Raw genomic sequence first — 23,915 nt, 5'->3', positions numbered from 1 at the left:
TTGTAGGCACGCCCGGGGATTATTTGAGGAATGGTGAGGCGGAGGGTTACTAACCGGAACTCTAAGCAATAGCCCTCCGCCCGAGCCTTGTAATCGTGGCGGCGACGCCTCAGACCACCAGGGGGAGGAATCGCGCCGCATCCCGGGCCTTCGGCGGTTTCATCCAACAATGAAGGGCCGCTTGGAACTCTGGGGATTGTAGTCTTAGGGTCGCAATGCTCCATCTTGCGCGATGCACCTAGGGAATTGTAGTTCCAGGCGAGAGGAGGGGAACGCTTTTAGGCGTCAATGATGAGTTCTGGAAACTACACCTACCAAAGGGCCACGAGCACCGCAGTAGTTTCTGGTTTCCGTGGAGTTGACCTTCTGGGTTACTTCTGAGGGCTCAACTTGACTGGGTAAGTTGGTTTGGAGAAAGCTCTTGTTCTGAACTGAGCTATCAGCCGACTGTTTCATCCTCCAGCCGGGTTTGGGGGCTGCTCGCCTCATTCCCAGTAACTCCGCATTAATCCTTCATCCTTTTCTGTTTCCTATTCAGACACCTCCAATATCTACCGGCACCCTTAACACTCCCACTGTCAGCTCGCGCCTGCACTCCCGGCGCCCCTGGACTCCCACTCTGAGCTCTGGTGGTAGAACCCAGCCCCCCACAGCCCCAGCCGTAGCACACAACGTGACCTCCGCGAAACCTGGGCTTCTTAGGCACCACGCCTCCTGTGTGCTTCTCTCTTCCCTTCACTTTCCGCTGTTTCATGCTAGTGGAAGAAGGGTCGCCATTCCTTCTTTCCACTCCGTGGAAGAGCCCGGACTCAGCCGACCCGGGGTCTAGTCCACCTCTGCAGCTCACTCGCTGTGTGACCTTGGGCAAATCAAGCAATCTCCCTGGGACTCCGCTCTTCATTTACAAAATGGAGATGGCAGTTGCTCTGTCAGTCTTAAGATGAGGCTCTTTTGCGGAGCCAATAAGCTAATATGTATGAAAGAGCTCTTTTAAACTGTAAAGCCTCCACAAGCGAGAGAGGTTATTTTTATTATCATTATTAATGCTCTCGAACACTCATCTTGGGTCCTTTTCTATCTCTGCCCCCTTGTTGCTCAAGCCTGCCCCTTGAGTGCTTGGTGTCTCCATTATCCAAGAGCAGGATATTTCCTCACTTCTTCCAGACTAAAGAGCTTTAAGTCTCCAGAGAGCTTTGTCTGAAAGGAAGCCCCCGAGAAGTGCTTCTCTTGGACTCTGTCCTGAAATAGCCAGCGATGAAAAGTGCACACAGCCGGTGAAAGGGTGGTTGGTTTCAGCTCACTGGAAACAGGACCCTGGCAGGAGACAGGACACAGCTGCATGGTAGGCACTGTCCATCTCCTGGTCTCTTGTGGGCCTTTTTAGTACACTCTGACTTTCGCTGCGGTGTTTCAGACTCAAAAAGGCTGGGAGGAAAGAATCCATTTTGTCAAAGGGGTTTTAATACAGAAAAAATGGAAGAGACCTTGACCCCTTGGCCGGGTATGATGCAATAGCATTATTAATTAATTTCTAACATTTTGTGAGCACTTAAAATGTACCAAGCCCTAGACAATATCACTTTTCTTATTTACTTATTTTTTTAAATTTTTATATATTTCCTCATTTAAATTTAACTTTTGAAGTGTCGTCATTTTACTTATAAGGAACTTAGGCTCGGAGAGGTCATGCTATAACTATTGTAGTTAGAGCTACCATCTCTCGTTATAGTGCCTTCTACATGTTAGGTGTTTTATATACATTATTTCATTTAATCCTCATCGACAACTTCATGAGTGCTATTATTTCTGTCATATGGTTAAATTCTCAGAGGCTTAGAATTTAAGGAACTTGCTCAAGATCGCAGCCAATTAAGAATTGGAATTCAGACTGTCACCAAAGCCTTTTCTTTTTACACTATACTATATAGTGTTATTTTTGGGTAAAAAAGATTAAAGAATTGAGAGGGTTTAAATCAAAGCCAAGTAAAGGAGCATTTCGTGGGTCCTTACTACATAAGAAAAGCATGAAGGTAGATGGTTGGGCCTACAAAGAAGTATAAAACACAGCCTTTATATGGTATGTATATCCAAATAAATGAGGCATAAGTGTGTAAAAATTAAATCAGATTCATTGGATAAGTTAATTATTGAGACCAGTTCTATGCAGGGCACTGCATTAAGCCTTGTGACTGGCAGAAACATGCTTCTAGGTGGCCATGGGGATTGAATCAAGTGAAATCATAGTCATTATCATTTCATTACTATAAAATGGTGGGCTGGAACATTGTATACACTTAGTAAATGTTTGTTGCATGGATGCATCTCTGAATAAAAAGTCCCAGATAAATAGGGACCAGAGGTTCTCAGACCTTGAATAAAAAGGACCAGAGGTTCTCAGACCTTGCTGGTGAGAAACATGGGAAGCTTTTAAAAACTGACCTCTGGGGGCACCTGGGTGGCTCAGTAGTTAAGCGTCTGCCTTTGGCTCAGGTCATGATCCCTGATATGCCTTTGGCTCAGGTCATGATCCCATGATCCCCATCGGGCTCCCTGCTCAGCAGGAAGCCTGCTTCTCCCTCTCCCACTCCCCCTGCTTGTGTTCCCTCTCTGCCTGTGTCTCTCTCTGTCAAATAAATAAATAAAATCTTAAAAAAAAAAACAAAAAACTGACCTAATGAGGTATGAGGGCCCTAAAATCTATATTTTTGAAAGTTTCCCAGGTGACTGTGACAATAGACTCAGGAGCCTCTGAACTGGGTTCTACTTGGACCACTTGTAGGCAAGTCACTGATTGAAAACTGCTGGAATAGGTAATTATCCAAGAGCTATCCTAAGGCAGCCCATGATTGGTTAGCAGGTGAGGGATGGGGACAGTGCTTATAGTTGAGAGGAGGGCAGGTGGAAGGACTTGTTAAAGCACAGAGAACCAGAGATTTCACTGGGCCTTGATGGGTGGGGCAGGCTTGCATGGGTGGAGGGGCTTCTAAACAGGTACCACAGTGAATTGTTTGGATGAGGTGAACAAAAGAAGGTAGAGACACGTGGGCTGATTTCCTTGGAAAATTCTATGGCATTTATTAGAAATGACTCTGGATACTCTGGGTGTGTGTCTCTTAGGCAAAATTGAATTTTCCCATCTCCCCATCTTCCTTGGGCATCAGTTAATGTGAGCCCAGGGAATGCAGATTCATTTTTGTGCATGCCTCATTCTGGCCAATTATAGTTTGTATTTATTTCCAAACTTAAAGATTCTTCCAGAAACTTTCCAGGAGTACTAGAGAGTTCTACTCCCTTCTGTTTAGTCGTTTTTTAACTCCACTCATCTTGATTCCTATCCCAAGCACTGTTCTCTATATGGGGTAAGACTGAAATCTCTTCCCATAAGAAGTTACTATCATCTGGTCACCCAATCCTGAAACCTGACTCATCTTTGGCTCTTCTGTCTCCCTTGCCTCCCCAAATCCACTCATTTGCCAATTCCCATTGTTTCTACTTTTTCACTCGATCAACAAATATTTCCTGAATACTTCATGAGAGCCGTACTACACGAGGTGCTTTAAATGCATTATTTCATTTTATCTCTCGAGCAACCCTACGAGGATGGATAGTTTCCTATTGTACCCATGAGGAATCAGGTTCAGTGAGGTCAGAGGATCTGCCCAAAGTTAAAGAGCTAGGCAGCAAAGGAGCTAGGCTTAAACTTGGCTCCTTCAGACTTAATATCGCCCGTTTCCAGGGTAGATTCCAGCTCCTTAGCCTAGCGCTAGAGAGATTGCTGCCCTCCAAATCTCTCACACCTTTCTCTTCTCACATGTGCTTTCTTACCTCTGTGCCTTAGCTCATGCACTTTCTTCTACTTGAAAGTCAACTTTTGCCATCTTCCTCTGCCCTCCGCTGCCAAGCTACAGAAGTGTGCTTCTCAGAACTCCTGCATCTGATCCTCTTATCTGACCCTCTTTTTTGGCAGTTAGAACTTGGAGCTGCTTCATTGTCATGTGCGTGACATGCATCATGCGCCTCTGCCCTAGGTCTTCCATGTGTGTGCCCCCCAGCGGCGAGGGGTCAGGGTTTGAGACTAAGCAGCACATATTCAACTTCACTCTGGCTAATCAGTCCGCTGACTGCATCAGGATCTTAGTTTGTTTCTTTCTCTTTTTCTTTCTTTCTTTCTTTTTTAAGATTTTATTTATTTATTTGAGAAAGAGAGCAAGAGAGCACAAGAAGGAGGAGCGGCAGAGGGAGAGGGAGAAGCAGGCTCCCCTCCCCCCGAGCAGGGATCCCGATGTTGAACTCGATCCCAGGACCCCGGGATCATGACCTGAGCCAAAGACAGACGCTTAACGAACTGAGCCACCCTGGCACCCCAAGCTTGGTTTCTTTTTAAAAAGAACTGCGTTCTACAACTACAGGGTAGTAGAAAGTCATTTGTTATATTCCAAAGTTAAATAGAATGATGTTCAGATTATTGGTTATTTGGGGTTTGCCACTGGACCAGACAGTTCGAAGTTGGCAACCAGGAGATCTATGTGTAATAGTAGTTCTGCTTGTGATGTTGTGCAACTCCCTTGACCTCTGAGGACCTACATGTAGTGGGGAGGGTGAGAGATGATTCTTCACAAATATGACACCATATGTTTGATTCTCTCTGCTCTGCCATCCTCCGTGGGTAGCTTCATCCTCGAGGTAGCAAAGTGGCTGCAACATTTCAGGGCTTCCTATCTGCACATCACTCTACCTCAGAAACAGAAAGAACGTTTCCATCTTCAACCATCAAAGTCCTGGGCTTTACTCTGAATGGATCAACTGTGTCATGTGCCCACTCTTCATCTAGAGACTGACCAGGGGACACAAAGGGCTGATCGGTTCAGGTCAATTAAGGCCCAAGTCTAGAAGTTGGGGGGGCACAGTCAGCCCCACCCAAGTCAAAAGGGTACTGCATAGGAGGAGGGCAAGATAGACTGGATATGGAGAAGTTTGACCATATTCTCCACTGTTAGAGCCATGTTGCCCACGATCAAATTCTGGCTCTGTTAGCTGTATGTTCTTGGGGAAATTACCTGACTTTGTCAAGCATCAATTTCCTCATCTCAGCTTTTCAATTAATAATGTATTGAAGCACTTTGTGTAATTCCTGGCACTCCATAAGTGTGCTGCTGCTGCTGCTGCTGCTGGGAATGATGAGATTGAAGAGGGATAGAGAGCAATGGCATTGGCCCCAATTTAGGGAGCAGCCAAGTTACAGGAATGTTGGCTAGTTAGGAACACGCACACCTGCCATGTCGAAGGCTCCTGGTTGATCTAGAAGGCTCCTGGTCGATCTACTGCCACATCATACTCTTCCCCATCTCTGCCCTTTCTTGCTCTTGTGTCCTGTGTAGAAATGTTCTCCTTCCTCTCCCCGTCTCTAAAGCTTCCTCATACCTCAAGGCCTAGCCTAAGTGCCACTTTTATAGTAGTTTAGGTCCATGTTTGTGTAGACCTATATCTGAGTCTCCCCCATGAGCAGGATCAGTAGGGGTTAAGAGCTTAGGTCTGGATGAGACAGACCTGGTTTTGCTGCCCCGAAGCAGGATAACTTCAGGAAAGTTATTCAACTATTCTGTGCCTTAGTTTCCTCATCTATAAACAGGGTCTTCATAGGACCTTCCTCAGAGAGTTGTGGAGAGAATGAAATGATGTACTGTATGGAAGGAGCTTAGTTCAGTGCTGACACAGAGCGAATAATGCATCTTATTATTATTCCTGGCCTCATGAGGATATGGTCTGGGTTACATTCTCTGCAGAGGTTACTGCCACGCTGGGCATGTGGTAGGTGCTGAACACTTTGCAGTGGGTTTTTTTTTTTTGTTTTTTTTTTAAGATTGATTTATTTGAGAGAGAGAGCGTGCGAGGGGAGGGAGAGGAAGAGAATCTCAAGCAGACTCCCTGCTGTGTGTGGAGCCCGACATGGGGCTTGATCTCAGGATCCTGAGACCATGACCTGAGCTGAAAGCAAGAGTTGGACCCTCACCTGACTGAGCCAGCCGGGCGCCCCCTTGGCAGTGGGTTTTGGGGAGCATGGAAGCTCTCTTTCCCCAACTGTCTTCACCCTGCTCCCAACAACAACAAAGCAGCCCTTAAACCTTGGCAAAGTCAGTGTAGCAAAGCAGATGACGTGGAAGACGGAGCGAGTCCCTGGCAGGGAGATGGGGTGATAAGGAGCTGTGGACACGGGTGACAGATAACACAGAAGCAACAAGAAGCTAAGAGGAAACCAGCAAGAGGCTCTTCTGTGTTCTGCCCTCAGCCATCAAGTTCAGCACTGCCCAGTTCGTTGTTTGTTTCAACTGGTGATCAGATGGGCGTGAACCAGTCCGTGGGCTTCCCACCTGTCACAGGACCCCACCTCGTAGGCTGCGGTGATGTGATGGAGGGCCAGGGTCTCCAGGTAAGTGCCTCCAGCTCCGTCCCTGCACATCCCTCCTGCTGCTTCTGCATCCTGACTTTGCAGTAGCCAGTCTGACGGTGTGATTCTCAGCGGGGGGGAAACTGAGTTACAGCTGGTCTGGATTTGGTGATAGAGCCCTCAGGTCTGTCTTCCCTGACCACCTTCTTCCTCTTTCCAGGTAGAAACCTCTCAGTAGCCAGAGAGGGGTTGTTTTGCCAGCTAGGAGGAAAGGGGGGCTCGAGCTCCAAGGGCAGCTCTCAAATCCCCTGCCCGGTCTTAAGAGCAGATGCCTGATCTGGAAAGGGTTTCCGGTCTCATCCCAATTTGAAGGTGTGCGAGGGGGAGCAGTGGACCATGTGCTGTTAGCCTTTGACTCCCCAGCCTGGGTAGGAAGACCTGCTCCTCCTTTTCCTCCCCTACCTTTATCCGTTTTCCCTCCTGCATTGGTTCTGGACTTTGCCTCCACCAGTTCCTAGGTGCTTCTCTGCTGGCCCTTGGACTCCCCCTCTCCCTTGTGAGAGGCACATACTTCCTGTTAACCCATCACCTACTCCCATGTGAAACGAGTGTGCTGCTGCTTCCTAAGGGCCAGGCTTGAGAACGGGCCTGGGGGACCCCCGGCTGCCACCCCATCCGGCCTGCGGGCTGATGCATTCCCAGGGCTCCTACAGGCCTGGGCACCGGGCCAGATTTAAGTCTCTCTGATCCAAGCGCTGAAAATATTTTGGTGTCCCCCAGATGTCATTTAAAATACAGTCGGCTATTTGAAATAACATAAGCCTACGTGCATGCTAAAAATAAAATTGCTTCTTTCTGGATTTTCTGAATGCAAAATTCAGGTGTATGAATTGAATGAAGCTTAAGTGCCCCATTTTGGTGGCCTGCTTTGCTGGCACCCCACGTACCCACCGGATGTGTCTGTTGGGAAACCTAACCGAGCTTGGGCTTCTTGCTCTGAGCAGTTGCTCTCTTCTTTCCTATAGGGGAGCTTCTTTCGACTCTTCTACCCCTGCCAAGAGGTGGAGGAGACCATGGAGCAGCCCCTGTGGATTCCCCGCTCTGAGTACTGCACTGGCCTGGCCAGTTACCTGCGCTTTAATAAGCGCTGGGGGGGGTTGCTGTTCAGCTTGGCTGTAGGTAAGTGCTGGCCTCACCCCCAGATGCTTTCCCAGCTTCTTGGTTATGTTCCTGGGAGATCCCTAGGCAGGCACAGTACTGTGTAGCTGGCATCATCCAGCCCTCTTGTAGCGGGGCGTGCATTAGCCAGTGTGGTGTGGAGAGTCGGGAGAGGATTATATACACGAGAGCTTTGGTTACAGCATTAGGTTGTCCCGGATTCGAATCCAGACTTCATCATTGATTCCTCCTTAGCTCTCCTCTCTCCGGGTAAAGTCGCCTTGACTCATCCACTTCCCCCGCAGGCCCCACCATGAGGAACTCTAGCCAACTGTCTTGGCATCTCAGGGGTTTTCCCCATAGTTCTTCAGTACTTCTTTGCATTTATCTTCCCATTTTCTATCATATTTGTACTTTCTAGGGAAGATAGGGGTAAAGGGAAGGTGATTGATTGTCCTGGGCTGTTCAGGGGCAAAAGGTGCTTCTCCATTGAGGAGGGGCACATGTCCCCACCGATGCCTCTGTCCAGGCTGCCCCTGGGATTACGGCGTTGGGGCAGCCAGAGATTCTATAGCCCCTGTCTCTGTTAGGATCTTGTCGCCTGCCTGTTAGCTGGAATGGCCCCTTTAAGACAAAGGACTCTGGATACCCCCTGATCATCTTCTCGCATGGCATGGGGGCCTTCAGGTAAGAGCTTCCTCCCGCAGACCTTGTCCTAGTCCTTAACTAGTGACAACTGCGGAGAGGGCAGAGAAACAGACATTTCCATCCCCAGCTGTCTTCTCCACCACTTGCTTCATTCCGGAGCGCTGGGTCCACCTCTCCGTGAGGGCTTCCCCAAGCCCCTTTCACTTGGTGGGGTCTTTCCGCGCGGGCTTCACATCCTTCGCTTCTCATGTTCCTGCATTGATAAATAAACCTGATTGATTTTATGTTTGTGTTATATTTAAAAATAAGTAAACATTTATAAATAAAATAAACACTTCTGGCTCTCTTTCCATATAACAGCACAGAAGTATCAGAAGGAGCTTGAGCTTTATAGCCAGAGTCATTCCTTCAGTGTCCGTGGATGGACAGCTCTTCTGTGGCATGCATGTAGTGGGTGAGGTGGGGCTCACTCCCAGCATGCCCACAGCTCAGCCTCACCTGGGAGGCTCAGCCACACCGCCTGTGCTCCGTGTGAGCTCGGGACAGCTGTAGAACTCTCTGAGCCTAGATTTCGTCGTCTGTCAGATGGGGATGCTGCTCCCTCCACATGGGTTGTGAGGATTCGGTTAGACTGGCACCTAGTAAGTGTGCACACACACAGTGCTCTGTGTTTCTCTGCATAAGGAACGCGAGATGGTGAACTGGAAGACTTCGGGAAACTCTGCCTGATGTTGTAAGAATTCAGAATTCTTCCTGGGGATCCCGATTTCTCCACCTTGCTGTGTTATACAGCTTAATAACTAGTCCATATGTTCCTGTTTAAATTTGTGAATATTCTGACTATATGTTCATTACCAACATGTAAGTCTAGTTTATGTCCTAGAGTGTCACACCTCCCAAAGGTGTCTGTTTTTGCCTCCCCACTCCCCAAACCATTGTCCACACTGGAGCCAGGGAGATCTGTTTTTTGTTCTGTTTTTTAAAGATTTATCCATTTATTTGAGAGAGAGAGTGAGCGTGAGCAGGGGGAGAGGGAGAGGAAGAGAGAATCTCTAGCAGACTCCCTGCTGAGTGTGGAGCCTTATGTGGGGCTCGATCCCAGGACCCCGAAATCATGACCTGAGGCCAACCAACTGAGCCACCCAGGGACCCCCAGGGAGATCTGTTTTAAAAGCAAATATGACCTTGTCATTGCAGCACCTAGAACAGTGCCTGGCGGATAGCAGGTGCTCAATAAATATTTATTGAATAAATGAATGAATGTTGCTTCCCTACCTGGTCTTTTTAATAGCCCTTTGAACTTATTCCAGCTCCTTTCATGGTCTTACCTGGATGCAGGTCCCAAAGTCTCCAGCCTTGTTTCTTACTACTTGCCCCATTCCAGCTCTCTAGACAAACTGACCTTCACTTCCATAAAGGCGCTACGTTATTTTCTGCTTCAGAGTTTTTATCTGTGCTGTGCTTTGTGGCTATTCCCTTTGCCTGGAATATTTGCTGTTCTGCTCCTCTCTTCCTCCCATGCCCCCACCCCTTCATCTTTGCCTGGCTAATTCCAAATCACCCTCAAGGTCTTAGTTTGGATGTAACTTTCTTAGAGACACCCATCCTGACCCCTGTATCATATGACGTTTTCCAGTAATGTGCTTTCGTAAGATACCTGTACTTTCCAGTACTTAACATAATTGAAATGAACGAATTACATGTGTGATTATTCTTTAAGGTCTGTCTTTCCTGCTAGACTGTAAGCTCCATGAAGGCAGAGACCATATCTGTCTTCTATCTCTTCCAGTGCCTAGGACAATACCTGGAAAGTAGTAGTTTCCTAGTGAATATTTTTTAAGCAAATACAAGGGCTATGTTTTGCTAGGTTTTCATTCATTTAGCAAATATCTGTTGAGCACCTGTTCTGTACCAGCGCCATGGCATGAGAAAATGATTCCTGTGGCGAGAAATCAAGGACTTGCATCCAGTAGGGGAGCCCGAACATGGACTCACATAACTGTAGCCTGTGGCAGGAGGGTAAATGCAGAGATGAGGCCAGTAAGGCAAGTAGATGGTGTTCCATGTTGCTTTCTTATTCAGTAAATTTAGTACCTGCCATATTCTGGGGCCGTGCTGGGGTTGTGTACTCAGTAGTGAATAAGATAGAGTCCCTGCCTTCAGAAGGACTGTAGTCTAGCAGGAAAAAGAAGTAAGAAACATTCTCTCCTAAGCTCACAGGTATTTTATACAGAGAGCAGGTGAGCACATGACTTTGGAGACTGGTCTTTTTGGTCTAAGAATCTGTGTTGAGACTTTGCACCTCAGTTGACCTGGGTAAGCCAGTTATAAATACTCTTCATTCACCAGAATGAAATTCCAAGCCAGAGGGCAAGGAGGGAAAGGGACGTGGCTTCCTCTTGTTGCATGTGTGGTTAATTCAGGATCTGAAAGCCTTCCAGACCTCTGGATTCCTACCCCAGGGAGGAGTATGTGCATTTAAATGTTCCCTGCTTGCAATGTGTTATTGTTCCTTTGGTTTCCACACAGTCCTGTGAGGTAGGTCATGGGGGTGCATATTTTACAGATGACCAAACAGGCTCTGAGAGGCAGACTTGCCCAAGGTTACACAGTCTGAACTAGGAAGGGATCAGAGATCTCTCTGGTTCTTATGCCCAGTTCACTGCCTCCCTCAGAGAAATGAGAGAAGGTGAAAGGAAATTTAATGTCTGTCCTTCCTGACCTTCCTGAATCAGTTAGGATACGGGCAAGTTGTATTAACAGAAAAACCCCAAACCATAGTGACCTAAGCAGTATGAAATTTATTTCTTGCTCAGATAAAAGAACGCTAGTGGTAGACAGAGACTTCTTTTATCATCTTGCTCTGCCCCTTGTGCCCTCCATTTCTAAGGCTATCTAATGACCTCAGGGGGCTGATTTAGGTCCTGCCATTACATCCACATTCCAGGCAATGGGAAGGGAGAACGCTCCTGAAAGCTTTTTATTTTTTTTCCCCCCTGAAAGTTCTATACAACACAATTGCTTACGTCCCAATGACTAGAGCTGTTCTGTCCTTCCAGCCACATGTGGCTATTGAACATTACAAATGTGGCTGGTCTAAGCTGAGATGTGCTGAAGTATAAGATACACGCTGGATTTCAAAGACTTCATATGGGAAAAAAAGAACTTAATAAAATATTTCATTAATTTGACACTCTTTTTTAATTTTTTTATTTAATTTCTTTAAAAGATTTTATTTATTTATTTGAGAGAGAGCGAGAGAGAGCACAAAGGGGGCAGGGAGGGAGAAGCAGGCTCCAGCAGGGAGCCCGGCATGGGTGGGGCTCGATCCCAGGACCCTGGGACCACGACCCGAGCCGAAGGCAGACACCCAACTGACTGAGCCACCCAGGCACCCAACATTCTTTTTTTAATGTAATCTCTGTACCCAGTGTCGGTCTCAAACTCATGACCCCAAGATCAAGAGTCAGATGCTCTACGGACTGAGCCAGCCAGGCGCCCCCTAACTCAGACATTTTGATTATATGTTAAAATGATAATGTTTTGGCTCTATTGAGTTAAATAAAATATATTATTAAAATTAATTCCACCTTTTTTTTTTTTTACTTTAAAAAATGTATCTACTAGAGAATTTTAATTACTTATGAGGGCAGCATTATATTTCTATTGCTGGGCTGGAACTTAACCACATAGATAACCCTGGCTGCAGGGGAGGCTGGGAAATGTCATAACTGATGCCTGTATCTTCAGCTGAAAATCAGATTCTGCTACTAAGGAGGAGAGAAAAATAAGTATTTAGGCAGTTAACAGTGTCTGCCATATTCCTTTTTTTTCTGGGAAGTTGGAGGACAGACAAATTCACATGCTAAATCACAGGTGCATATTTGCATATTACAGAAATAGCCAGAGTGCCTGTCTCCCCAAGGATCTGGCCAACTAATTTGGGAGATATACAATAATATATAGATAATAAAAATGCAATTGTTAATGTACCAAACTGTATTGGGGGTAGGTGGAGGAGATGGATGAGTCAAGGTTCTTGTGGGGTTGAAAACACCATGGATCGATTTACACATGCTTCTTGGAGCCTTGGTGAGACGAATGGTCTGCTGACCAGAGAAAGCACCTTGAGGAGGAAGGGCTGCTACAGATGAAACTTCCTCCATTCAATCTTTTGAGATGGTCACTAGCAGAGCGTGGTTGGAATGGGAGCAGGGGGGCAGTTCTTTTGACTACTTCTCTCTGTTCCTTCCTGCATCTCTAGGACACTGTATTCAGCCTTCTGCATGGAGCTGGCCTCCCATGGTTTTGTGGTTGCTGTCCTGGAACACAGGTGAGGGGGTGACAGCCATAACAAACTCTTGGATGGGTTGCTGCCAGTGGGCTAGGATATAGGCTAGTCCTTTATTGATGAATTATTTTTAATCTTCACAACGACCATGCAAGGCAGGTATTCTACTCATTTTCAAGGTGAGGAAACCAAAGTTCAAAGGTTCACTTGCTAGAAGTGACACAGCCGAGTTGGGGTAAACCCAAGTCAGTCTTCAAAATCCGTGTTTTTTATACTCTCTTGTGTGTGCCCCTGGATCTTTCTCCCTGCTAGCCAAAAGATGATCCAGTGTTTTGGTGGGAATGGAGGATTTAGTAAAGGGGAGAAATAAGCTCAAGGGTATCCTCTAGTTTCTCCGGCGGCATGTGTATTTCAGGGACGGGTCCGCCGCGACCACCTGTTTCTGCAAGCAGGCCCCAGGGGAGAGCCAGCTGACTCATGAGCCACTGGAGGAGGAATGGCTCCCTCACCATCAGATTGAAGAAGGGGAGAAGGAATTCCATGTCCGGAATTGCCAGGTAGGCTTGTGCCAGTTGGGGAGGGAGAGTTAATAAGCCCGTCCTCCTGATACTACAGTCACTAAGAAGACTTTGAACTAGGCTTCTGTCCTGAAATCTCACTCATAGTGGGTCTGAGCTTGTCACAGCAGAGAAATGGGGTATTAGTCAACACTCTTAACAATTGCAGGTGACAGAAACTCAATTTAATCTTGGTAGGCAAAACGGAGAATTGCCTGGCATATACAGGCTGAGTTTAAGAGGGGCAGGGCCACGGAACCCAGACTCAAATACCATCAAGACATTTTTTCTCTGTCGGTCTCTGCTGGTTGGTCTTATCTGCAAACTGGCTTACCTTACAAGGTTAGATGGACTGAGTTTGCACATGTTTGGCCTCACCACCTGAGATTATAGGGCTGTTTGGGTGGTCGTCCCCCAGTTGTCACACCTGCCTCAAGCTATGAAAAATCCTGGAAGGAGGCTCCTGGGCCCGGGAGAAGTATCCAAATGGGAAATTTTCATCAGAAATAGGTCAATAGATTTGAGGGGGTCACAGTCCTCAAAAGTCAGGGGTAATGGGCGAAGTGGGGGCAGGTAAATGCTAGGCAGACAAAAACAATAGATGTATGCTATGAATAGGCAAGTAGAGTCCAGTACTGGGTTGATTAAAAAAAACACTCTTCTTTCTTTTGTGTTCAAGGCTTTCATATATGTTGTCTTATTGGGTCCTCCTGCCCGCCCCCCCCCAAACAATGGGGAGGTGGGTAGAGTCTGAATAGCAGTGCTGACCCCAGTGGACTGTTAGGTGGCGCTTATGTGAGCTGCTAGGAGGTTGCCGAGCCTTTCTCAGGATATGAAGCCCCCAGTGCTTGCTGAGATCCAGGTGGCCACACTCTCCCTACGTCCTCCCTTGGCTCTGTTGGAGAGTGAGGTTCTTGCCGGACAGTTGTGCTGTCTTCCAGCCCCCACCGTGACTGTCTCTGTTGCAGGTACATCAGAGGGTAAGCGAGTGTACACGGGTGTTGAGGATCCTGCAAGAGGTCACTGCTGGGCAGATCGTCCTTAACATCTTGCCTGATGGGTTGGATCTGATGACCTTGAAGGTATGGCAATAATTGGTATGACCTGGAGCTCATGTATTCATCAGGACTTTTGGGGTTACAAATAACAGAAACCTAACTCATTCGCTTAAACCAAAAGAGAATTTATTGACTCAAGTAAGTGAGGAAGTCCAAAGGCAGACTGGCTTTAGGCTAGCATAGCGAGATCCAGGGTCTCAGACATTGTCATCAAAGCTCTGGCACTCTCTCTTCCTTCTCCTGGCTCGGTTCCACTCTGTGTGTGTGGGCTTCATTCTCACCGTTCTCTCTCCATTAGGCAGGAAAGATGGTTGCTGGCAGCCCAAGCCTATATTTCAACACAGCTCCAAATTTAAAAGGAAAAGAGATTCTCTTGGCTTCCACTATTCTGGGAAGGCTGTGGCCCTGCTTGGGTTACATGTCCCTTCCGGACCAGGCACTGTACCAGAGGGACAGGGTATTCTGATTGGCCTGCCTACATTATACACCCACTTCTGGGTCAGGGGATCCTAAGCACCAGGATTGGCATCCCTACGGGGCCACATGGATAAGGGAAAAATGGTTAATTCCCCAAAGGAAGGTCTGTTGAGCAACAAACAACCTGTGTCTACAGCAGGCTAATTCCTTCCTTTGAGGGAATCCCAAAAATCTTCCTGGGAGGATAGACACTGTCCCAGCTAAGGAATTTGGTACCTATGCAGATAACATTCCCCGCCCCCCCGATCTTTCCCACCTAATTGCAAAAGTAGCTCAGACTCTATTTAGAGAACCAAGAAATCACACAAAAGCATGAAGAAAAAGTGTTTTTTTACATGTTGACGTTCATCTTTCCAGTTACTCTAAAATGCGTAACACATGTGTATACATTTTTAAAAACAATAATGTTATCATTTAATACAGGCTGTTTTGTGGCCTTTTTTTTCACTTAGCGTAAGTCTGAATGTCTTCTTATGCCAGTTAATATTTTTCTATGGCATGATTTTTTTTTTTAAAGATTTTATTTATTTGAGAGAGAGAGAATGAGAGAGGAAGAGAGAACACATGAAAGGGGGGAGGGTCAGAGGGAGAAGCAGACTCCTTGCTGAGCAGGGAGACTATGGCATGATTTTTAATAGCCATGTGTATTCCATTGCATGAATGAGAATGGTGTGTGTGTTTATATGTACATAAATACATGTATATAAATATGTATAAAATAACAATTACTGCTGTATGAGTACTTACTATGATAAGAGCCCCTCACACAAACTTATGCAGCAAGCATTATTAGCTCTTTACACAGAAAGAAACCAAGGATCAAAGAGGCTACACATAGCCAAGTAAGTGGTAGAGTCAGACTTCATACTGGGGCTTTTTGATCCCAAAGCCTGTGCTGTGTGCCCCAAAACCTTGTTAGGAAATGCCTTGTAAAGGCTCTGGTCAAGTCAAGGCCATCCAGGGCACAGTGTCCACCTGGACGGTCAGCTGGAAAGGCAGACATCTGAAGCACTTTTCCAACGATGTGATGTGTGCCGCCAGCCCCCAGCAGACAGGCAGGGTCCCAGGCACTGAAGTGCAGGGCTGCGTGCCTTTGAGCCTAAGACAGGCATTGGGCAGGCTAGAGTTGAGTTGGATTATTATGATTTGGAGAAATACAGAATAAAAACAGCTAAGAATGGGCGCCTGGGTGGCTCAGTTGGTTAAGTGACTGCCTTCGGCTCAGGTCATGATCCTGGAGTCCCGGGATCGAGTCCCGCATCAGGCTCCCTGCTCGGCGGGGAGTCTGCTTCTCCCTCTGACCCTCCCCCACCTCATGCTCTCTCTCTCATTCTCTCTCTCTCAAATAAATAAATAAAATCTTAAAAAAAAAAAAAAAAAAAAAACCAGCTAAGAACATTTTCATCTGGCAAATAAGCTCTGAAAATTGATTACTCACTCTTGTTGGCAAAGCTGTGGGGAAGCTGCTGTGTTGCCCATGAGAGTACAGATTGCCCCATGCAGGGCAGTTTGGCAATAGCTATCAGCAGTAAAATGTGCATATTCTTTGACCCAGCAATGTCCAGTTCTGGGAATTTATTCTATAATCTGCACATGCAACATGATACATGTACAAGGTATTCATTCCACCATTGTTTGTAATAGCAAAAGATTGGTAGTATCCTAAGTGTTCTCTAGTAAGGGAAGTGGTTTAATAGATTACAGGACAATGGATGTATTAGTTTCGATAATGCTAATTGCTGTAACTCTTAAGTCCCAGATCTCAGTAGCTTAACACAATAGAAATTTACTTCTCTCCCATGCAAAGTTGCAAGTGGGTGCTCCTCTTGCAAAGGGTGACTCAGGGATCCAGGCTGCTTTCAGCTTATAGCTCAACCCTCTTCCATTTGTGAACCCCAACTCCACTGTGTGCATTAAACCAAGAGTGGGGAAGGGCGTGGAGGTTTGAACGAAACACTCTTTATGGGCCAGGCCTGGAAGTAGAGAGATAGCTTTCACGCTCCTTCTGTTGGCTAGCACTCAGGCCCAAGGCCACATCCAACTGCTGGGAAACAGTCTAGCTGTATGTCCAGGAAGAAGAGAGACAGATTTGGTGATCAGCCAGCCGCCTACATCATGGGAAAACCAGATGTAGCTTTAAAAAGATAAGGAAGGTCTTTATGTAACTAATACTATTATGCACAAAGGTAAGTTTTGTGTAAAGAGTGGGGATATACAGATTCACATTTACCTATGTGCGCATAAGTAAGCTCTCCAAAGACACTGAAGAAACTGGCCCCTTTTGGGGGTAGGTGTTGGGCAGCTGTGTGGAAAGGGAATGTGGTACGTGGGTGACTTCACTATGTGCTCCTGATTTTTGGCATATATAAATATATTAACCTATCAAAAAAAAGCTGAAGCGGCCATCAACCAAGTTGTTCGTCTGAAGGTACTAAGCAAAGGGAGAGGATTTAGGTACATAGCCTCAGGGTGGAAACTGGGGGGAGCAGAGAAGAGCAGGGGTTCAGGGCAGAGGCTGGGCCGCAAAGACTAGAGAGATTTCCCAAGCCCCTCGGAAGGCGACTGCAGTGGCTTTTTATATAACCATGCCCTGCAGGCTTCTGGGGACAACTCGAAATAGATTCTTGCAGAGCATGGAAGAGCAAGCAGACTCACTCTGCTGGATCAAAGTCAGGACAGATATCCAGGGGCAGTTGAAGCTGGGTTTGTTTCTGCACGAGCAGGCCTTGCTTCAGAGGGAAGTGGAGGCAGCAGGAGCTTTCCATTTTGTCCTCAACTTGGCGCCTTGTCACCCTTTGGACCAGCTGTAAGGCAGCGGTCTAGGGGTTGGAGACAGTTCTTGTTCCTAACGTGCCCTTACACGGATGCATCTATGTGGAATCACATCACTTATGCCCAATCATTTACTCATGTATATTTGGATGTCTCCCCTGGTCCAGGTATTACAGGTGGTATGATTATAAAAACAAAGATGAAAAACATAGTTTTCAGAATTCCTGACTACAGAATGTTGTTCGGCCTGGGAATTGCCTGACTGGCCGCTCTCTGGTGAGCAAGAGGTTCTTACCGTGCAGGCGGGAGCTCACCCCCTGTATGGTGCTTCTGCCTCATTGTCTCACTCTTTGCCTCTTGCCTCTGAAGAATTCCTGAAAAAGCAGCCCCACATTTCTGATTTGGTTCAGTTCTCTGCTTTCAGGGCAGCATCAACATGAGCCGCGTAGCTGTGATGGGACATTCATTTGGCGGGGCCACGGCGGTCTTGGCTTTGGCCAAGGAGACCCAGTTTCGGTGAGTGTCCCATCGATGTTCTGTGAGCTCCGTGCACCATTCATTCATTCAGCAAGTATTTGTCACGCAAGTGTTACGTGCTAGGCACAACGGTTTGGGGGGCTGGGATCTCAGTGGTGAACAAGAAAACGAGGTCTCTGATTTCATGGAATTATGTTATTGTGGGAGGAGACAGACGAGTAAACAAGCTAACAGCCAAATTCCCAGCACTCAGGTGTAGTGAAGAAAATAAACCAAGCTGGTATGCCAGAGTAATTGGAGGCGTCCTTCAGAAAGTGACATGAGCCAAGACTTAAAAAGAAGCCAACCATATGAAGGTCTAGGGGAAAGATCATTCTAGGCAGAGGGAACAGCTAATGCAAAGGCCCTGAGGCAGAAAGAAGCTTGCCGTGTCAGTGTCAGTGTGGGAAGGGCACAGTGAGTGGGGCAAGTGGGTCAAGATAACGATCAGAGAGATAAACGGGCTAGATCACATGGCCTTTGGCCAGAGTAAGAGAGTTTGATTTTATTCCAAGTATGATGGGAAATTATTAAGGGTTTTAAGCAGAGAAAAATCTTTTTTTTTTTTTTTAGTTTTTATTTATTCATTTAACTAATTACTACACCCAATGTGGGGCTCAAACTCACAACTCCAAGATCAAGAGTTGCATACTCTTCTGACTGAGCCAGCTAGACTCGGAGAAAAATCTTATTTACACATTAAAAGATCCCTCAAGGGGGGCGCCTGGGTGGCTTAGTCATTAAGCATCTGCCTCTGGCTCGTCTCCCAGGGTCCTGGGATCGAGCCCCGCATCAGGCTCCCTGCTTAGCAGGAAGCCTGCTTCTCCCTCTCCCACTCCCCCTGCTTGTGTTCCCTCTCTCGCTGTGTCTCTCTCTGTCAAATAAATAAATAAAATCTTAAAAAAAAAAAAAGAATCCCTCAAGGGGGCATTTGGGTGACTCAGTGGATTAAGTGTCCGACTTGATCTCAGCGCAAGTCTTGATCTCAGGGTCGTGAGTTCAAGCCCTGTGTTGGGCTCCATGCTAGGCATGGAGCCTACTTAAAAAAACAAATTAAAAATAAAAAAATAAAAGATCCCTCTGGCTACTGTATGAAGAGTGGATCGTAGCAGGACAAGACTGAAAACCAGGAGGCTGGTTAGAGGAAGGCTGTTTCAGAGTCAAGGTCAGAGCTGAGGGATTGGCATTAGGATGGAGGTGGCAGGATGGAGAGAAACGAATTTGAGTCAGGATATGTTTTAGAATTTGAGTGGGAGATGATTGTCCTTTATTGAGATGGAGAAGACTCGAGAAACTCTGAGTAGGGGAGAGGAGCCAATCTTGGGGCCTTCATTTTGCCCCAGGTGACAGATTACTCCTCGACACTCTGGCCATGTCTTTGAGCTACGCCACCAAGGAGGCTTTTCCTGACCCCTATGCCATGCACACTGTGGGCTCACATAGCTCCTTGTGCAGTCAGGGCACTAAGCTCCATTTTGTTACTTTGTCTGTTCTGTCTCCCCTTCTAGACTGGGAGCCCCTTAAGAGCAAAAACTATGTCATTTACCTCTGTATCCACAGCACAGGGCTAAGCACATAGTAGGTACTCAATGAATGTTGAATGAATGAAGTGCCTTCTGAGTAACCCAGGTCAGCTGCCTGAGGGTAGACCCAGGAAAAGGTCTGATCCTTGCTGCCAGAGAGTTTAAAATCTAGAAGGATCTGAGGTGCCTGGCTGGCTCATTCAGTAGAGCATCCACCTCTTGATCTCAGGGTCATGAATTCTAGCCCCACGTTGGGCATGGAGCCTACTTTAAAATAAATAAATATAAACAAACAAACAAATAAATAAAATCTAGAAGGATCTTTGGTGACAGGTGAAGGTGATCTCTATCCAAGATCCTAACTGAAGGGTCTGGGCCCTGGTATCCCCTTCCTGGCTTTCTGAGCTTTTGTCCCACTGAAGGGAAGAACCCTGCCCCTCCCCCACCAGCCTAACTATTCTTGCCTGGGTTTCCACATAGCAGTTCCAAATGTCTGGTCCTGTCACAGGTGTGCTGTGGCTCTGGATGCTTGGATGTTTCCTCTGGAACATGACTTTTACCCCAAAGCCCGAGGCCCTGTGTTCTTTATCAATGCTGAGAAATTCCAGACAATGGAGAGTGTCAACTTGATGAAGAAGATATGTGCTCAGCACGAACAGTCCAGGATCATAACTGTCCTGTGAGTAAGCCCCAGGGTCATGATCATGATCCCCAGTGTCCTCTCCATTTGCTACTTAGTTGTGGCTCTCTTAATTTCTTCTAAATTATCCGTAAGTTCTACCCATTAATACAATACTTAAATACTTCCTGAAGTGCAAAGTCTTAATTCCTTTAGGATTTCCTATCTGTCCTCCTCCACTTAGTTCCACTTACAGCAATTCCTTTACTAGTTTATATGACTTGCTGACAGGATTTGCCTGTTGCTTTCTGGAAAAAAGGTATTGCAGGATTGTGAGTTGGAGAGGGAGAGTATGGGTCTGGATGGACTCCAGAGATGTCTAGCCTCATTTGGGAATCTTAGTGAGTCTTTTGAAGAGTGTAAATACAATAGATCCTTGACATTCACAAGATAGACTTTTGGAGACCTTGAATACCTCAGTTCATATATCTTCCATAAACCATATATATTCGGCCCAAGAGAAACCATATTCTCTTCACTTCAGTTGCTAGCACTATCAGACGGTTTTCTCTCAGGAACCACTTATCACAGAAAGAAAATTTTGAGTGACCTTCAGATCCGTACCGTAGATCGAAAGTGGCACAGAGTTCAGGTGCAGGGCTGAGGGCCCACTGACACATCTTCGACTTGCTTCTGCCCTGCCCTCGGAGCCTAGCAGAGCCTGACTGCACATGCCTTGAGGATCCCAGGTCGTATTTCCGCAAAACAAGTAACTACATGTCACAGGCTTCTGGAATCACTCGGGTAGTTGAAATGCTGAATCCAAAGCGCCGGAATGCTACGAGTCCCCTTGGTAAACAGTACTTCTTCCCTTGCTCCTCTTGAGTAGGCTATCTTCCTTAGGGCCAGCCCTCCCCTTTCCTTTTGGTCTTATGGCAGCAGGGGACTGCTTGACAGTTTCCCCACGCCAGTCAGTTTGAGGATAATGGTGACCTATGGAGGGAAGGGAGGTGAGAGCAGTTGGGAAGGGGAACCCAAAGGCAATTTAACTACCGGCAGTGTATTATTTCTTAAACCGACTGCTGGATACTCACGTATCCATTATATTATTCTTTACACTTTTTCATGTGCCTTAAACAACACATTTTTTTTAAAAGTCAGGTATTCCGCATGATGTCAACCAAAGTTGAGCGTTTCGATTTCCTTCCCTCATTGAATTGACTAGTAAATATTTAGCTGTGAGTCATAGCCCAAAATGAACCTAGTGAGAATTTCACTTTTGAATTAAATGTATTTGATAGCTAGGAACTTAAATTCTAATCCGGAAACCCTCTTTTATAGGCGTTTGCCCTTACTTTTCTGATTACTTCAATAAAGGCAGGTGATTCCTTTTCCTGTTCACTTTGTGGCACGGTTCTGATGAAGAAGGAGCTAATATGTTTTGTGACTGTTCAGAAGTCACCAGGGAAAAGCCACGGTGCAATAGTTTATAATCACAGCAGAATGGCAGGGATGGCAGGCCTCGCCTCCTTGCCCTGCGCCCGCCCACTCCACCTAACTCACCCTTCCTCGGCACTGTCAGACGTTGTGGCCTCGGGGTTAGGGCAGCTTTGAAGCCAGGCACACCTGTGTTCAAGTCCTAACTCTGTCCCTTCCTGGTTGTGTGACCTTGGGCAGATCATTTCCTCTGATTCCGTCGAAAGGAAAATGCTTCCCTTCCGAGATTGTGATGAAAACTCAGAGATAATGCACGTAAAGCCCCTTGCACATGGTAGGTGCTTAGCAAATATTTGTGTGCCCTCGCCTCCAGACCCGTACCAGTTATTTGTTTCTCTTTTCCTCTAGTGGTTCTGTTCATCGGAGTCAAACTGACTTTGCTTTTGTGGCTGGTAACTGGATTGGTAAAATCTTCTCCACTCAAACCCGTGGGAGCTTGGACCCGTATGAAGGTCAGGAGATTATGGTGAGGGCCATGTTGGCCTTCCTGCAGAAGCACCTAGGTAAGGAGAGAACTGGGCTTTGTGGGCAGCCGTGGGGGTCTCTTAGATTTCCCTACCCAGTGGCCTATCCTAACATGTCCCAGGTCAGGAATATTTATGGCAAAAGGAAAACCTGAGTGAAGGAGAGAGTTGCACAGAGTTATAGAAAGAACACTTAGCTGTTAAGTTTGGAGACCCTGACTCTGTTTCTTACTACCCAGATGACCTTGGCCTAGTCATTTAACTTCTGAGCCTTGGTTTCCTCACTGTAAATGGCACTTTCACCTCTCTCTTTCCTCCGTGACCTGTGTCCTAACTCATTCTCACTCACCTCATCTGTACTGCAGAGGAGGTTATGATGATAAATGGGCTAAGTTTGTAGAAGTGCTTTAAACAAAACAAAGCATGGAAGGCTTATGACCAGTGTCCTACATCACAGACCAGCTAAATGGCAAGACCTGTAGAGGTCTTTGGCCCAGCCTCCCACCCAGAGGAGATCTTCTCTTCCTTCTTCCCACCACACGGTCAAGCAGCACGGAGAGTGCGCAGCTACGAGGGTCAGCCCTCTCCGCCTCTCCGTTTTATGACGGATATTCTAGTTAGGCTCATTTTGGTTACAAGGACTAGAGATGCCATCATCTACCTTGAGAAAAAAAGGAGAGTTTGTTTATGAAAGTGCACCCAGCCACGTGGGAAGTGAAAAGTTACGGGAACCAAGGTAACTTACAGACTGGTCTCTCTCATGGGCTCAGTCTCTCTGTCTCTTCCTCTCATGACAGCTGTTTCTGTTGCCTCTGGTCTGTATTTTTCTCCCTTTCTACTCTAGTTTTTCTCTTGCTGATAGCATCTACTTGTTCATAGTTACTGGTTCCTCATAGCTTCGGTTGGCTCGAACCACTCATGGCTTGGTCTCCCTGCCTTGTGGCATCCTTTCCTCTGTGGCTCCCAGTGCTCACTGCCATATTTTCTTGGATTTCTTCGATCAGATTCGAGAGAGACAACTTGATTCTCCCAGCTCATCTTTTCTTAGCAGCACATTGTAGGCCACTGCCCCACCCAGGCTCGGAGCTATCCTGACCAGATGTCCCTTTCTGAACCAGCCAGAATGGAGGCGGCTACCACTGTGTGCACCAGACTGATCCCTCAGTAGTGTTGTGCACAGTACAGTGCCCTTCAGAAGGGAGCCAGTCCAGCCCGAGTTTCCAAGGCCACCTCACTCTAGCCTAAGAGCAAGATCTGATCCTTTCTGACTCCTCTCCACTTGCCCTGGTCATCCTCACAAGGGCTGCCCAGAGAAGCCTCAGACCCCTTGCACATGGCAGCTCTTTAGATACTCGAAGTCCCCAGTGGTGTCTTCTCTGCATTTTCTGTTTGGTAAGCTAGATGCCCATGGTACCTGCATCTGTTCCCCGTGCGGCTCCTCACGTTGCAATTTATTATCCCCTTTGGACGCACTTGTTTGTCGGGGTGTCTTTTAATGTGTGGTGCCCTGACTTGAACGTGACATGCTGGATGTGGTACATACAGCAGGACGGTCACCTCTGTGCTCTGGACGCTAGACGTCTAGTTGCATGGCCTGAGTGCATTAACAGTTCCAACAGTTGCCAGACAAATTTGGTGTGGAGTTCAGTTTGCTTTTTTTTTTTTTTAAAGATTTTATTTATTTATTTATTTGACAGACAGAGAGAGAGAGCACAGATAGGCAGAGCGGCAGGCAGAGGGAGAGGGAGAAGCAGGCTCCCCACTGAGCAGGGAGCCCAATGCAGGGCTTGATCCCAGGACCCTGGGATCATGACCTGAGCCGAAGGCAGATGCTTAACTGATTGAGCCACCCAGGCACCCCTCAGTTTGCTTTTATTTATTTATTTATTTAATTTTTTTTTTTAAGATTTTATTTTTATTTGACAGAGAGAGACACAGCGAGAGAGGGAA

General features: G+C 46.7%; 1 protein-coding gene across 2 annotated transcripts in view; it reads left to right on the top strand.

The window, feature by feature from the left end:
- The first annotated feature begins 241 nt into the window (after positions 1-241).
- PAFAH2 (platelet activating factor acetylhydrolase 2) overlaps positions 242-23,915 on the top strand; it is a 29,808-nt gene continuing 6,134 nt past the window's right edge. The window contains exons 1-11 of one of the 2 annotated variants that reach the window (XM_081817786.1): positions 382-398; positions 1,165-1,342; positions 6,287-6,427; positions 7,411-7,564; positions 8,134-8,230; positions 12,456-12,524; positions 12,898-13,039; positions 14,008-14,121; positions 17,771-17,862; positions 19,894-20,064; positions 21,850-22,004. In XM_081817786.1, the coding sequence (XP_081673912.1) occupies positions 1,340-1,342; positions 6,287-6,427; positions 7,411-7,564; positions 8,134-8,230; positions 12,456-12,524; positions 12,898-13,039; positions 14,008-14,121; positions 17,771-17,862; positions 19,894-20,064; positions 21,850-22,004 (1,138 nt within the window). In that variant the 5' untranslated portion in view covers positions 382-398; positions 1,165-1,339. Of the gene's footprint in view, positions 399-1,164; positions 1,343-6,286; positions 6,428-7,410; positions 7,565-8,133; positions 8,231-12,455; positions 12,525-12,897; positions 13,040-14,007; positions 14,122-17,770; positions 17,863-19,893; positions 20,065-21,849; positions 22,005-23,915 lie in introns of both variants that reach the window. The other variant, XM_081817787.1, reaches the window with a different exon arrangement.

This window comes from Leptonychotes weddellii, chromosome 4 (genome assembly GCF_054177405.1).
Source record: "Leptonychotes weddellii isolate Sample4059 chromosome 4, ASM5417740v2, whole genome shotgun sequence".
Classification (NCBI taxonomy): Eukaryota; Metazoa; Chordata; class Mammalia; order Carnivora; family Phocidae; genus Leptonychotes; species Leptonychotes weddellii.
The sequence above is the reverse complement of the archived record's forward strand: the minus strand, read 5'-3'. Positions and strand labels throughout refer to the sequence as shown.